The 15,605-nt window shown below is 36.4% G+C and overlaps 1 protein-coding gene and 1 pseudogene across 1 annotated transcript; one reads left to right on the top strand and one right to left on the bottom strand.

The window, feature by feature from the left end:
• Window positions 1–3,713: 3,713 nt before the first annotated feature.
• On the bottom strand, window positions 3,714–6,154 carry LOC147928864 (uncharacterized; annotated as a pseudogene).
• Window positions 6,155–13,522: 7,368 nt separating this feature from the next.
• Window positions 13,523–15,322, top strand: LOC104742721 (aquaporin TIP2-1-like). The gene is made up of 3 exons (XM_010463754.2): window positions 13,523–13,784; window positions 14,155–14,405; window positions 14,747–15,322. Exons 1-3 carry the CDS (start codon window positions 13,658–13,660, stop codon window positions 15,137–15,139), a joined length of 771 nt encoding a protein of 256 aa, XP_010462056.2. The 5' UTR covers window positions 13,523–13,657; the 3' UTR covers window positions 15,140–15,322.
• The last annotated feature ends 283 nt before the right edge of the window (window positions 15,323–15,605 follow it).

The raw sequence follows: 15,605 nt of genomic DNA, 5'->3' as shown, positions 1-15,605 counted from the left end.
CTAGAAACACAAACTAATCTTTTTACTGCTTCGAATCAATGTTCTCTCGGTTTTGGCCTGTTTTCTCGGTTTAAACCTGTTTTGGGATAAAACGGGTATAAGTGTTGTCTAAACACTCCAAATTCATCCCGAACTCTTACAATTAGTCAAATGCATTGTATTGTCACACATTTTGACCCTAGAAACAATAACAAAACTGTTAACTGCTTCGAATCAATGTTTTCTCGGTTTTAGCCTGTTTCGAGACAAAATGGGTATAATTGTTGTCTAAATACTCCAAATTCATCCCAAACTCTTACAATTAGTTAAATGCATTGGATTGTCACACATTTTGACCCAATAAACACAAACAAAGCTTTTTACTGGTTTGAATCAATGTTTTCTCGGTTTTAGCATGTTTTCTCCGTTTAAGCTTGTTTTGGGATAAAACGGGTTTAAGTGTTGTCTAAACGCTCCAAATTCATCCCGAACTCTTACAATTAGTAAAATGCATTGGATTATCACACATTCTGACCCTAGAAACAGTAACAAAGCTGTTTACTGCTTCAAATCAATATTTTCTCGGTTTTAGCCTATTTCAGGACAAAATGTGTATAAGTGGTGTCTAAACGCTCCAAATTCATCCCGAACTCTTACAATTAGTAAAATGCATTGGATTATCACACATTCTGACCCTAGAAACAGTGACAAAGCTGTTTACTGCTTCAAATCAATGTTTTCTCGGTTTTAGCCTGTTTCGGGACAAAATGGGTATAAGTGGTGTCTAAACACTTCAAGTTCATTCCGAACTCTTACAATTAGTAAAATGCATTGGATTGTCACACATTTTGATCCAGGAAACACAAACAAAGCTGTATACTGCTTCGAATTAATATTTTCTCGGTTTTAGCCTGTTTTCTCTGTTTTAGCCTGTTTTCTCGTTTTAAGCTTGTTTTGGGACAATATGGGTATAAGTATTGTCTAAACACTCCAAATTCAACCCGAACTCTTATAATTAGTCAAATGTATTGGATTGTTACAGATTTGACCCTAGAAAGAGTAACAAAGCTGTTTACTGCTTCGAATCAATGTTCTCTCGGTTTTAGCCTGTTTTCTCGGTTTAAGCATGTTTTGGGATAAAACGGGTATAAGTGTTGTCTAAACACTCCAAATTCATCCCGAAATCTTACAATTAGTCAAATGCATTGGATTGTCACAAATTTTGACCCTAGAAACAATAACAAAGCTTTTAACTGCTTCGAATCAATGTTTTCTCGGTTTTAGCCTGTTTCGGGACAAATGGGTATAATTGTTGTCTAAATACTCCAAATTCATCATGAACTCTTACAATTAGTCAAATGCATTGGATTGTCACACATTTTGACCCTAGAAACACAAACAAAGCTTTTTACTGCTTCGAATCAATGTTTTCTCGGTTTTAGCCTATTTTCTCTGTTTAAGCCTCTTTTGGGATAAATTGGGTTTAAGTGTTGTCTGAACGCTCCAAATTCATCCCGAACTCTTACAATTAGTCAAATGTATTGGATTGTCACACATTCTGACACTAGAAACAGTAACAAAGCTGTTTACTGTTTCAAATCAATGTTTACTCGGTTTTAGGCTGTTTCGGGACAAAATGAGTATAAGTGGTGTCTAGACACTTGAAGTTCATTCCGAATTCTTAAAATTAGTCAAATGCATTGGATTGTCACATATTTTGACCCAAGAAACACAAACAAAGCTGTTTACTGCTTCAAATTAATGTTTTCTCGGGTTTAACATGTTTTCTCGTTTTAAGCCTGTTTTGGGACAAAATGGGTAAAAGTGTTGCCTAAACACTCCAAATTCAACCCGAACTCTTATAATTAGTCAAATGCATTGGATTGTTACATATTTTGACCCTAGAAAGAGTAACAAAGGTGTTTACTGCTTCGAATCAATGTTCTCTCGGTTTTAGCCTATTTTCTCGGTTTAAGCTTGTTTCTAAACACTACAAATTCATCCCGAACTCTTACAATTAGTCAAATGCATTGGATTGTCACACATTCTGACCCTCGAACCAGTAAACAAAGCTGTTTACTGCTTTGAATCAATGTTTTCTCGGTTTTAGCCTGTTCCAGGACAAAATCGGTATAATTGTTGTCTAAACACTCTAAATTCATCCGGAATTCTTACAAATAGTCAAATGCATTGGATTGTCACACATTTTGAACATAGAAAGACAAAAAGCTTTTTACTGCTTCCAATCAATGTTTTCTAGGTTTTTGCCTATTTTCTCGGGCTAAGCTTGTTTTGGGATAAAATGGGTTTTAGTGTTGTCTAAACACTCCAAATTCATCCCGAACTCTTACAATTAGTCAAATGCATTGGATTGTCACACATTCTGACCCTAAAAACAGTAACAAAGCTATTTACTGCTTCAAATCAATGTTTTCTCAGTTTTGGCCTGTTTCGGGACAAAATGAGTTTAAGAGCATCTCCAATGGTCCTCTATTTTTGCCTCTATAATAGAGAAACTTTATAATAGAGGTGCGTTTTACTCCAAACCACCTCTATTCTCACCTCTAAAATAGTGATTGCTATTTTTTCCTCTATTTATATAGGAACCCTTTTTTTTTTTACAAAGGTTCCTCTATAAATAGAGGAAAAAATAGCAATCTCTATTTTAGAGGTGAGAATAGAGGTGGATTGAAGTAAAACTCACCTTTATATAGAGTTCCTCTATTTATAGAGAAAACCATTGGAGATGGTCTAAGTGGTGTCTAAATACAACAAATTCATTCCGAACTCTTGGATTGTCACACATTTTAACCCTAGAAACTAAAAGACAGTAAATATAGATAGTTGAATGGAGACCCAACTCTTGAAGTTTTCTTTCCCAAGGTTTCCTTCCCAAGTTGTCCTTTCCAAGGTGAGTTGAACTCCATTTTTGTCACCCCGCTTTGACCACAAAAGAAAGTGATTATTTTGGGCTTTCTTGGACTTGAATTAGGCTCAAAGTGGGATGGACTTGATAGGTATCATCCCCAATAGATTTTTACATGTTCTCTTTGGCCATAAGCTCTTGAATAAGCCCATTTAGTGCATTCCTTAGCTGCTTAGCTTTTGCTCTAGTCATAGGTCCTACAAGTACAAGCAATGGTTCCTCATCTACAAGCTCCTCTGGTTCAAGCTCAGCTAAAAGCTCATCCTTATTAGCTCCATCCATGGTCACATCATCTCCCTCCTCTTGAAAAAGATTTGTCCTCAAATCTAGATCATCTGCCACAAAGGGAACTAAATCAGAAACATTAATGATTGAACTCACATTGTACTTACCTTAAAGATTAAGTTGGTAGGCATTGTCATTGATCTTTCTTTTGATCTCCCATTTGAATCCAAAATATTTCTTAATGACTTTTGTAAGTGGTGCAACTATAGTGCTAAAGTCCTTCACAAAGCGCCTTTAGAATCCAACTAGTCCATGAAAGCTCCTTACTTCTCCAACGGTCTTAGGACTTGGCCAGACTCTGATAGCTTTAACTTTCTCCTCATCAACCTTAGTGCCATCTGCACTAACAACAAAACCTAGAAAGACAAAGTTATCCGTACAAAAAGTGCATTTCTTAAGATTGGCAAACAATTTTTCCTCTCTAAGAATTGTAAGAACCGCTTCTAGATGCTGAACATGTTCTTCCATATTCTTGCTATAGACTAAGATATCATCAAAGTAAACTACAACAAAGATTCTAATGAATTTTCTCAAAACATGGTTCATTAACCTCATAAAAATGTTGGGTGCATTTGTTAGCCCAAAAAGCATAACCAACCATTCATACAACCCATGCTTAGTTTTGAAAGCAGTTTTCCATTCATCACCCTCTTTCATGCGTATTTGGTGATATCCACTTTTGAGATCTATCTTAGAAAAGACACAAGAACCATGCAGTTCGTCAAGCATATCATCAATCCTAGGAATAGGATGACAATACTTTACTGTGATGTTGTTGATGGCTCTACAATAAACACACATGCACCAACTTCCATCCTTTTTGGGCACAAGTAGGACTGGGACCGCACATGGGCTCATGCTCTCTCTGATATGCCCCTTCTCCATGAGCTCATTAACTTGTCTTTGCAGCTCCAATGTCTCCACGGGATTAGTCCTATAAGCTGGTCGTTTTGGAGGTGATGCACCAGGGATGAAGTCAATTTGGTGTTCTATACCTTTTATTGGCGGCAAACCATTAGGGTTCTCTTCTGGAAAGTATTTGAGAATTCCTGCAAAACATCTATCAAATCACTCGGGAGCTCCGGTGCAAGATCAAAAAATGTTATTAGTGTTTCTTTATACACAAGTAAAAGCAATGGCTGTTGAGAGTACAAATATTTCCTTACTTAACTCTCTTTGACAAAGAAGTTAGAGTTCTTAGGAGATACCTCAGGTTTTGCTGGTTTAATTTCTTTATCTTGGCTTTTCTTCAACTGGACCTGGTCTTGATGGACCTCCAACGGAGTTAAAGGAACCAGAGTGATTTTCTTTCTTTTATGCTCAAAGGAATGTCGGTTGGTGTAGCCATCATGTATCGCCCTCTTGTCAAACTTCCAAGGTCGTCCTAGAAGAATATGGCTTGCATCCATGGGAAGAACATTGCACATGATCTAATCTTCATATCGGCCGATGGTAAGAGGAACCATGACTTGCTCCTTGATGTACTGTTCGCCTGTTTCATTCAACCATTCTAGTTTAAAGGGCCGCGGATGAGGTCTGGTCTCAAGTCCAAGCTTCCTAACAAGAGTATTACTAGCAACGTTAGTACAACTTCCACCGTCAATGATCAAAGAACAAACTTTAGCTTGAACTAAACATCTAGAGTGAAAGAGATACTCCCTTTGTTCTCGGTCATTGGACTTAGGCTGAACGCTCAATGATTTCCTAGTGACCTGAAGTGTCCCTTGAGTTGGATATTCAAACTGTTATTCATCTTCGTCAAAGATTGGACCGAGATCTTCCTCTTTTTCTTTATCTTCCTCGGACTCCACTTCACCGTTGTCTAGGAGGATCATTACCTTTTGATTCGGACATTTGTTGGCATAATGTCCAAGTCCTTGACATTTGAAACACCGAATATCCCTTGCCCGATTGTTGGTCTCGACTGCCTTTCCTTTATCAAGACGAGCAGGAGCATTAGTCTTAAAAACTGAATTTGATGGGGTCGAAGACTTACCTTTATCTTGATAACTTGGTTTTGGAGCAAAGGAAGGTTTAGAGAAACCCTTCCTCTTGGTTTTGGAGCAAAGCAACATTTTCTCCAAGCCGTCATATTCTTGAAGCTCCATTCTGTCCTCAATGTCCCGGTTGAGGCCTGCAAGGAATCTGGCCATGGTAGCTTCTAAGGTTTCATCTACATCCGCCTTGATCATTAAGCTTTCCATTTCCTAGAAATAGTCCTCCACAGAATTGGTTCCTTGAAGCAAGCGTCTGAGTTTTTGGTGGAGATCTCTGTGGTAATGAACCGGCACAAACCGTTTCCTCATCAAGGTAGTGAGCTCATCCCATGAAGCTATTGGTCTTCCACCTGTCCTTCTCCTTTGAGTCACAACTTGATGATACCAGTTAATAGCATAGCCTATAAACTCAGTTGCTGCTAACCTAACCTTCTTGAGTTCAGAAATTTTTTGACAATCAAACACTAACTATATTTTCTTTTCCCATTCTACGTAAACATCCGGATCGTTTTTACCTTCGAATGTTGGAATTTTAAGTTTTAAACCACCTAAATTGTCATTTCTTGTACCAAAAGGATTAACACCACCTTGATTACGGTTTCTATGACTTCGCCTAGGTCGGTTGATAGATCGATCATCTTCTTCATGGAACTCCTCTTCTTCAATTTCCTCCTTGGGCCGGTAAGTCCTCCTTGAATGTTCTCTCCTGGTTGCGGGTCTAGAACGGGTTTGTTGGCTATTCTTAATCTCGTCGAGCCTCTGGTGTAGTTCTTCTAGACCTATATTCATAAGGTTAGTAATAATGTCATTTAATGCCCTCAATTGCAAGTTAGATAGCCCGGCGACAGAATTTTCTGGCCGATCTCTTTCTCCATCACTTTCCATGGTTTCCTGAAAATTTAACACCAAAAATTAGCAGATAAAAAATCCTCACACACAAAAGTGTTTCTCTCAATTTTGGTAGGTCACTCAAGAGCTTTCTCCCTAAGTTCTAAGAGAACAAATCCAAACAACCCAATGAAATTCCCAAGCAACAAGGGAAGAAGGAAGATAGAAAGACAAGAAGATTTTGTGAAATCTGTTTTAACCACTCCAAAGCTGGATTTCTCCTCAGCCAGCAGGATTTCTCTTCCACCACCTAGCCAAATGCAAATCTTTTTTTTTTAAGAGGATTTTTTTTTCTTCTTTCTTTCTTTTTTTTCTTTTAAAAAAAAATAGAGATGGCCTAGTAAGGAGATGGCCCAGATTTAAGATAGAAAGAAGTAGTATTTAGAAATGAAACATGAGAAGATGAACAGACAAGTACCGGTTGAGTGGCTCTGATACCACTTGATACGCCCAAATTCGAGGATCACTCAGCCGGATTAGAAAGGATAGAACTCGCCAAGATGCAAGGTGCGACAAGGGAGATTTGATGGATCGAGGGGTCGCACAGCAGTTGCGGAAGGCTGCTGATATTCCCAACTCCAATCGCTGCTAGATATGACACACTAGTCCAGCAATAGGAGACTGTTGCTTGGATATTACACACCAAGAAACAAGAAAGTGTTTTAGACAAAGAACAAAGAGATAGACTCTTAAAATGAAAAGGAAAATTGGTTGATTATTCTCAAATGAGATTACATGTGTTTATATAGGGATAAGAAACTTGGTAACAAGGCCAAGTATTAATTGTTCTTGAAACTAAAAGACAATAAATATAGATAGTTGAATGGAGACCCAACTCTTGAAGTTTTCTTTCCCAAGGTTTCCTTCCCAAGGTAAGTTGAACTCCATTTTCGTCACCCCGCTTTGACCACAAAAGAAAGTGATTATTTTGGACTTTCTTGGACTTGAATTAGACTCAAAGTAGGCTGGACATGATAGGTATCATCCCAAATAGATTTTTCCATGCTCTCTTTGGCTATAAGCTCTTGAATAAGCTCATTTAGTGCATTTCTTAGTTGCTTAGCTTTTGGTCTAGTCATAGGTCCTACAGGTACAAGCAATGGTTCCTCATCTAAAAGCTCCTTTGGTTCAAGCTCAGCTACATATTCCTCATGTTCAAGCTCAGCTACAAGCTCATCCTTATTATCTCCATCCATGGTCACATCAGAAGGCTCATAAATGGTGTGGCGTTTGCAAACTTAACAATCACTGATTGTTGGATGAAGAGGACCTATGGCTAACAGTGAGAGAAAATGTTTTGTGTGTAACAAACCGGGACATTTAGCCAAAAATTGCAAACTAAGAAGAACCGAGGGAGCGGATCTAAGTCTAGAAGAGACATATGATGAGGATCACATGCTGTTCAGTATGGTTGAAGAAGAAGTATCATCAAAAGTAAAAGATGAGACATGGTTAGTTAACAGCGGATGCACTAACCATATGACCAAGGAAGTTAAATACTTCATCACTCTTGATCCTCAAGGAAGAAGGATACTGAACATTCAGATGAAGCATAAGAGTTTTTCATTTAGATGGAATAACTCAGACGAAAGTGCCTTGCTTGCAAGGGAAGAAGAAGGTTGTTTGAAGTTTGAACTGTGGCAGATGATGAAGAGTTCGAGATCAAAGGCAAGGAAGAAAGCTTGGAGTGAAGCCGAGATATGATTAAGGGAGAGTGTTGAAGCATAATCAAATCTCGCATCATAACACATTTACATAACATATTTACACAACACATTTACATAATATATTTACACAACACATTTACGTAACACAACACATTTATATAAGTTAGTTATTTGATTAAGGGACACAAGTTATTCTGTTTTATAGTTGTGTCTGGTCAGTTATCACACAACACAATGGTTCGGTTCATATAAGTATAGATTGAGTCTTTGTATCAAAAACACAATCGAGTCTGTATACATTCAAATTTCAGATCAATAAAAGTATTACTTTTTTACTCTATTTTTTCTTATCATAAACACAAATACAAACACAAAACATCAACAGAACAATCACGAAACGGGAAAAAATATATACTCATCAAACAATCATCAGATCTATTAAAATTTACATCGGACAATTAAAAACAGATGAAATCTAGAAACAAATCCGAGCAACAGAGAGAGAGAGATCTTACGGTCTAAAATTCTTCTTCTGCCCATGGTGATGGTGGTCTACAGTCTAGACGGAGTGCAATATCAAGAGAGAGACGATAAAGAGGAAAAAGAAGAAATACAAGGGACGTCAGAGTTGAGACTTGAGACTTGAGACTTGAGAGTTGAGACTATTTATTTTACCTTCACATGTGGTTTCTCCTTAGTTTTTTTTTCGTAGTAATATTGGGTTTTGGCACAGTAGAAAGCCGAAACATGTTCGCCTCAAAGGACATATTTGTTTTTTTTCTTTACGTAAGTTTTCTAAGATTTATCTAATTTTATGTGGTTTGAATTTACAACGTGGTTTGGTTTTAAAAAAATATGTAGGAAGCTGAAACGCTAATCCAAGATTGTAATAGTAAGAAATTCTAAAACCTAAAGGATTATTCAATTTTTCACTAACATTTACACCTTATTCATTGATATGACATTTTGTCAATGTGTACAAAATATTATTGAATCAATGTAGCGAAATTACACAATTCTTCTTTTCGATATATATGCTCATTCGTTAGCAAAAGTTCTTTAAATTTTCATCAAGAAAGAAAATCACATAGAGAGATTACATACATTGGAATATCATCAAGACATCAACCGCTACGTTGGTCATTCATAATAGCCTCTCTCCTGAGTTTTAAGAATAATTTTGTATCTTTTGCGTCTGCCTATTTTTTGGAAAAAAAAAATATTGTACATGCTTACTGAAAAATGTATATTAATCAGTTACATATTTTAATATGTAAGACTTGTTAGTTGTTACATTATTGAGGGCAAACACTAAATCAAAGATGAGTAAAAGTTGGAGTAAAAACTAGGAAAACAATATATAAAGTCAACAACTCTTAATTGGTAAATATTCTTGTTCATAAATAGAGGCAAGACAACGAAATCAAACTTATTATAAAATTTTCAAGATTTGTTTAACTCAGCCTCCAACTTAGCGGCCACCTAATCTCAACCCATTCGGTAAAGCGTAAACTAAGTCTAGGTTTGACTTTAAAGTTTAATTAAGTTCTACACTTCTGCTGCATTAACTAATCAAATAAGTTAGATCGTGACACTAAATTCACATTTCCATTTAGTTTTAATAATTAGAAAGTATAATGTACACACCAATTACTATCCTAGCCATACACTGTCCATTTGATAAATATATACATATGTATGTTTAGATATTGTTTTGTTTTTATAAAGAAAAATATTTTGCAATAATGATATTTAACATAATAATTTACTCCATGTTATTGTCGTTGTTCAATCAGCCGAGTTTAAATACGTATATATTTAATGCATGTTACTAACAAAAAAAAACTACATCAACATCGCATTAATACAAAAAATTTACAATATTACATGTAGGACGGATCTACGTTTATAGTAGGTGGGACACGTTCCCCGTACACCTTTTTTAAATCAATTTAAGTGATGTATCAATAACAGTGTTTCTAGCCTATTTGGAAAGAGTGTCCACACTATATTGAAGTTGAAAGGTTCAAATCTTATATCTTGCAATTTTTTCTCAATATTTTTACTTTTTTCACATTTTGTTATGTTTTTTTAGTGCTGAAAAAAAAATTGGTTAAAAAAGGATTTGTGCCCCATATTACTTTTCTTGCTAGATCCCCCACTAATTTACATGGTTTGGTCAACCAAATTACCATCATATTTTGTTAAATCTTGAACTAAATTGATCCGCAAAAAAAAAAAAAAAAAAAAAACTACATAGAAAAGAGAAAGAGCTCTTCAAAATCTTACCATATATCACATGAAAGATCATTGGTCGCTAAGATCCATGCCTGTTCCTCGTTGGTCACAGCTCACACTATCCCTCTCATTTTTGTCCTCGTATTTACGTTCTTTTCGTCTCTTTATATCTTACTAGTTTTGTCCTCGTATTTACGTTCTTTTCGTCTCTTTATATCTTACTAGGTTAAATCTGTGCTACACCGCGGAATACTTTTTATAACTACTTTTAGATTTTTTAAATATGTAATTTTTAAATATGTTGAATTATTGAAAATTTATTTTTATAAAAATTTAATTAACTGTAAAAACTATGGTTTATGCAATAATAAAATAGAAAAATGCATTAATAAAATAAATATAGAGAAATCTCAAAAATTTAGGATGACTTACAAATATTTACATTTAAGTCAGATAGACTTAAATACTTAATTATATAAATAGTCTAACTAACCCTAATGTATGTAAAACTTCTCAACTCTTTTAGCTTAACCATCAAAAGACTTTAATTTAATCTTAAACACAGTCTTCTCCACAACTGATCCACTCGATCCCTGATTTGAACCCACCACGATCCCACCAACACCATGTTTCGTAACAACAATGGTTGGGATATTTCGCCATGGCGAGAAGGATGAGATCTCGTCTAATGAGTATGAACACACACTTCGTTGGTGGACTACGGTGCTGATACTAGACTTTTTGTATGTCTATCCTAGCAGGTTCAGTTAACCTTATGCAGTTGTAATACTTAAGGTGTCAATCCAGTTGGGAATCTTTACTATCACTCAAGATGCAATCAAGAAGTCACAAGTTAAGCCAATTCAAAAAGAGTGTTTTTCTAACAATCCTAGAATGGGCAAAATACAAAACGGAAATGAGTCACAGAACTAGAGACGAAAATGTATGACAAGAAGCGAACAAGAATAAGTGAAACCAAAAACGATTCTAAGCATGAACAAACGAAACAGTCTCAGGAATGTAATATCAATCAAAAAGAAAGAAGTCCTATGGATGGGGTAATTGATGTCGGTAGAGTATCCTGGTCTACCGAGTGTTTAACATGCCACAAGCAAACTATCCCTAAACAATGAACATCACGACTTAGCTAATTCAATCTCTTGACAGAAGCTACTCAGACTCAACCACTTCCAAACCTAGCTCTCGCTAGAGAAACATGATCAAGCATGGCATGGCAAACAAGTTCATTCACGTCAACAAACATCCTAGATAACTAATCTCTTAGGCTAGGAACGTAAGTCTCTGGCACTAGTTGGTCAGACATTTCATCGAACACCTTTTGGGTGTGGAAATGTCTAAAACCTAGTTCCAATTGATCAGAGAGGAACAAGTATTTCTAATTCTAGTCCAGAAGGGAATCATACAAATCAAAGCTTAAACACTCTACATCCTAAGATCCTCCACCTAATCTATCCCATCCTCAAGCAGTACTACACTACTCAGATCCGAAAATCATCATCAAGGATGCAAACCCAGAAAACATTGAAACAAGCATTATTAAGTAGATAAAAATAAGATGAACAACTTGTAGAAGAAATCAAATGAAAATACTGAATAAACTCAAAGGTCTCAGATTACAAGTCTCAGAACGTTTTTCGGTGGCTAGGTTAACCTTAAGGAAAAGAAACAATACGGGATAAAATACAAGATAGTAAAAAAAAACATGTGAATCCCTAAAACTTAAAACGACAAGATAGAACGTCGGTTCGGGAATCTCCTGAAGCGTGTAAGATGGAGCACCTTCCTGACATGCGCGATTTGGTCGGTGTGCAACCAGTGGCTCGATTGACGATTCGAGAATGGCTCAAGTTATGTGTTCCCGACTGGTGACCTGAGAATGGCTCGGGTGATGCGTTCCCGACTGGTGACCTGAGAGTGGCTCGGATGATGCGTTCCCGACTGGTGACCTGAGAATGGCTTGGATGAGTGTTCCCGACTGGGTACTTGAGTGTGGCTCGATTGAGTGGCTGAGAGTGGCTCGATTGCGTGGCTCGATTGCGTGTCTGAGAGTCTGCGTTTCCGACGTCTCCTAGACACCTGAAATACTCCGAAATGCACAATGTATGCAAGGATGATGCAAAAACTTCCTAAACATGCAAAGTGTATAAAAAAGGTTCTAAAATGATGCAAAACGACTAGTTATCCTAGCTAAATGTATGACAAATGCATGCTAAGGAGATGCAAAATATAGACATATTAGGTGCTCTATTGGATCGTCGCAGGATTTTTTGGGAGCTTACTCGGATGGAATTCTTCATCTTCTTCCTTTGGGTTTTAGAACTAAGGAAAGACTGGAATATTCTACACAGAAAAAGAGAGGAATATTAAGGTCAAATTTGTAACCAAATCCAAAACATAGCATCAAGTATGAGAGACTCGTACGTAGTCTTCACTTGCTTCAAGAATGGTGTGAGACTATTGTTCTTCTCTTTGAATTACATATCCGATTAGGGTTTCCATGTCATCTTTTCTCCTCTGGTGTTGAGTGTGCATTGCTCGTCACCTTCCTCCGTTGCTAATTGCCATACACAGGTTAATTTGGGTTCTTTTGCTGTTTTTTTGGACACCATTGTAAATGAGCTGGACCTAGAAAAAAAAATCTGTGGAATGGAAAAGGATTATTATTGGACAAAATTATTGAGATGTATTAATTCTTATAATTTGATTGGCTAAGTATTTTAACTGATATGTCAACTCCTCCTTCAACTAAAAAGCTGAGGTGTCAACACTGGAGTTAAACACATTCAGTTTTTATTGTATTGATCCTCTCCGTTAATATTTTAGGTCCACCAAATCAAAATATTAGTTAGTTTTCCCAAAATATATGATCATTGTTGTTATGCAGCCAATGATTTGGTCTTGGTCAGCCTCCCGTCACTTCATATGGCCTATTTCTTTGGTGGATATCACTATCTTTATGATTTTAATATCTTTTTATCTATGTTTTAGATATTGGTAATTAAGTTTTGAAGTTTGTTATCTCTTGCGTTGTAGTTTGATCCGGATGTTATGCATTTGTTTAAATAACATACCGTGGTTTTCTTTTCTTTTATGTAAGTTAGTTGGTTGTATCATGCTCTTTATAGAAGAGAGTCCAAAAATCTTGTTACTTAATTTAATAGTGTTTTGTTGAAAAAAAAAACATATGATCATTGATCAATCATGTTAATTGTGGTCACCTAATCGAAAAAAAATTGAATTCTTGATTCCATGCTACTGAATTATATAACCACCACGTATTTATGTGAACTGATAAATGGCTAGCTAAACTTTAATCATGGATTTAAATTCTCTTTTACAATTACTCATGTCGTTATCATCAACATTTCGTTAACCGGCCATGACGTAAAACATTATATAATAGGGAAAAAACCAATCATTAGAACTCATGTCCAGCGCACTACAAATCTTATATTGTTAAAAGTGGGGTAGTTAATTATTTGTGGATTATATACTAAGAATATGCTCTTATATATAAAGTCGGACATGGAAAGGGTCCTTGTGTGTGCTTCGCATCGGCAACTAATCTTATTCTTCAGTAAGAGGAAACTAGTTTTTATAATTTACAAAAAAAATATTCTGCTTCTTTCTTCTATACGTTCTTTTCACATTCAACAATGGCCGGTCTTGACTTTGGTTCCTTTGAAGACTCCTTTAAATTGAACACTTTAAAAGCTTACCTAGCCGAGTTCATCTCTACTTTGCTCTTTGTTTTCGCTGGCGTTGGTTCCGCCATTGCCTTTGGTTCGTTCTCTATCTCTCAGTTTGCACCATATGCAACCTAATATACATTTCAAATTCGCTTATTTCGCTCGATCATATAAAATCGATTGTTACTAACCAAATAGGATCGATCGTTATAATCAAATATATTTAATCATGGGCCACTACTTGACCAGTTATAACATAGAGGGCTAGGGAAGCTAACGTTGACCAACCAAATAGAATCGAAACTTACTTTTATCTAGTTATATTGGTAACATTGTTTTCAACTGTTACACCGATTCTATCAAACTATTACCATTTTTTTTCCGTAGAAAATGTGATTTAGTCTCCTAATTTGATAAAATTGGATTATTACTTACCGAATGTCATTATTGTTTGTATGATACAGGAAAGCTAACGGAGAACGCGGCTCTTGATGCATCCGGACTAGTGGCGATTGCGATTTGCCACGGTTTTGCTCTATTTGTGGCGGTTTCGATCGCAGCTAACCATTCTGGTGGCCATGTTAACCCAGCCGTGACTTTTGGCCTTGTCGTCGGTGGAAAAGTCACAATCATCACCGGAGTTTTCTACTGGATTGCTCAGCTTCTCGGCTCCACCATTGCTTGCTTCCTTCTCAAATTTGTCACCGGTGGTTTGGTATGGTCTAATATACTCACTAGTCACTATAACTAGATTAATATCTCTATTCGTTTCGGAAAACCATTTATGAGAATAACCTCAAATTTTATTTGATAAAGTTATAAACTTATAATTTGTGAAAATATTAGTTACGAAATGGTTCATATTTTTCCATACTCACCAACTTCTTCTTATATTAGTTTTTTTTTTAAAACATCATTCATTTGAAAATATTATTAAATTGTTGTATTTTGTATTTTGCCATAATGGAAAGCTGTGAACTGAGTTTTTACATAGGGGATTTTATATTTTTCTTTTGGAAATTACTAACAAAACGCAAAAAACTCTTTAAAACGCAGGCGATTCCAATCCACAGCGTTGCGGCTGGAGTAGGATCAACACAAGGAGTAATGATGGAGATCATTATCACATTCGCATTGGTCTACACCGTTTACGCCACAGCCGTTGACTCCAACAATGGCACTCTCGGAACCATCGCTCCGCTAGCCATCGGACTCATCGTTGGTGCTAACATTCTTGCAGCCGGTCCGTTCTCTGGTGGTTCCATGAACCCTGCTCGTTCCTTTGGACCAGCTCTCGCCGCTGGAGATTTCTCAGGACACTGGGTTTATTGGGTCGGTCCACTTGTTGGTGGTGGACTTGCTGGAGTTATCTACTCCACCGCTTTTATCACCGAGGCCAAGCCTGAGCCAACCGAGTCCGAACGTGTTCCTCTTATTTCCTCTGCTTAAATAATCTTTGCTTATGAATGAGATGAATGATATGTGTGTGTATGTTTTTTTTTTTATATAGTTTGGTATTCTTGTTTTTCAATCTTTTGCTTGTTTGAGTTTGGTTTACGATGATGTGTTTGCATTTTTTCTTCTTCGGTTATTCTACCTTTTAAAATAAAATCATTAAAAAAATTAAAATAACGCTAGAGAGAGGGGTCGAACCTCTGACCTGGAGTTATCTACTCCACCGCTTTTATCACCGAGGCCAAGCCTGAGCCAACCGAGTCCGAACGTGTTCCTCTTATTTCCTCTGCTTAAATAATCTTTGCTTATGAATGAGATGAATGATATGTGTGTGTATGTTTTTTTTTTTTATATAGTTTGGTATTCTTGTTTTTCAATCTTTCGCTTGTTTGAGTTTGGTTTACGATGATGTGTTTGCATTTTTTCTTCTTCGGTTATTCTACCTTTTAAAATAAAATCA

Source organism: Camelina sativa, chromosome 14, assembly GCF_030686135.1.
Source record: "Camelina sativa cultivar CO46 ecotype springtype chromosome 14, ASM3068613v1".
NCBI classification, from domain to species: domain Eukaryota; kingdom Viridiplantae; phylum Streptophyta; class Magnoliopsida; order Brassicales; family Brassicaceae; genus Camelina; species Camelina sativa.
This window is presented reverse-complemented; position numbering and strand designations above follow the sequence as displayed.

What these genes read in the sequence shown, in the direction of transcription:
- LOC104742721 (XM_010463754.2), top strand. Translation starts at nt 13,658, where the DNA reads ATGGCCGGTCTTGACTTTGGTTCCTTTGAAGACTCCTTTAAATTGAAC. An exon ending in TGGTTCCGCCATTGCCTTTG is followed by an intron (nt 13,785 to 14,154) that starts GTTCGTTCTCTA and finishes TGTATGATACAG; the next exon opens with GAAAGCTAACGGAGAACGCG. An exon ending in AATTTGTCACCGGTGGTTTG is followed by an intron (nt 14,406 to 14,746) that starts GTATGGTCTAAT and finishes TTTAAAACGCAG; the next exon opens with GCGATTCCAATCCACAGCGT.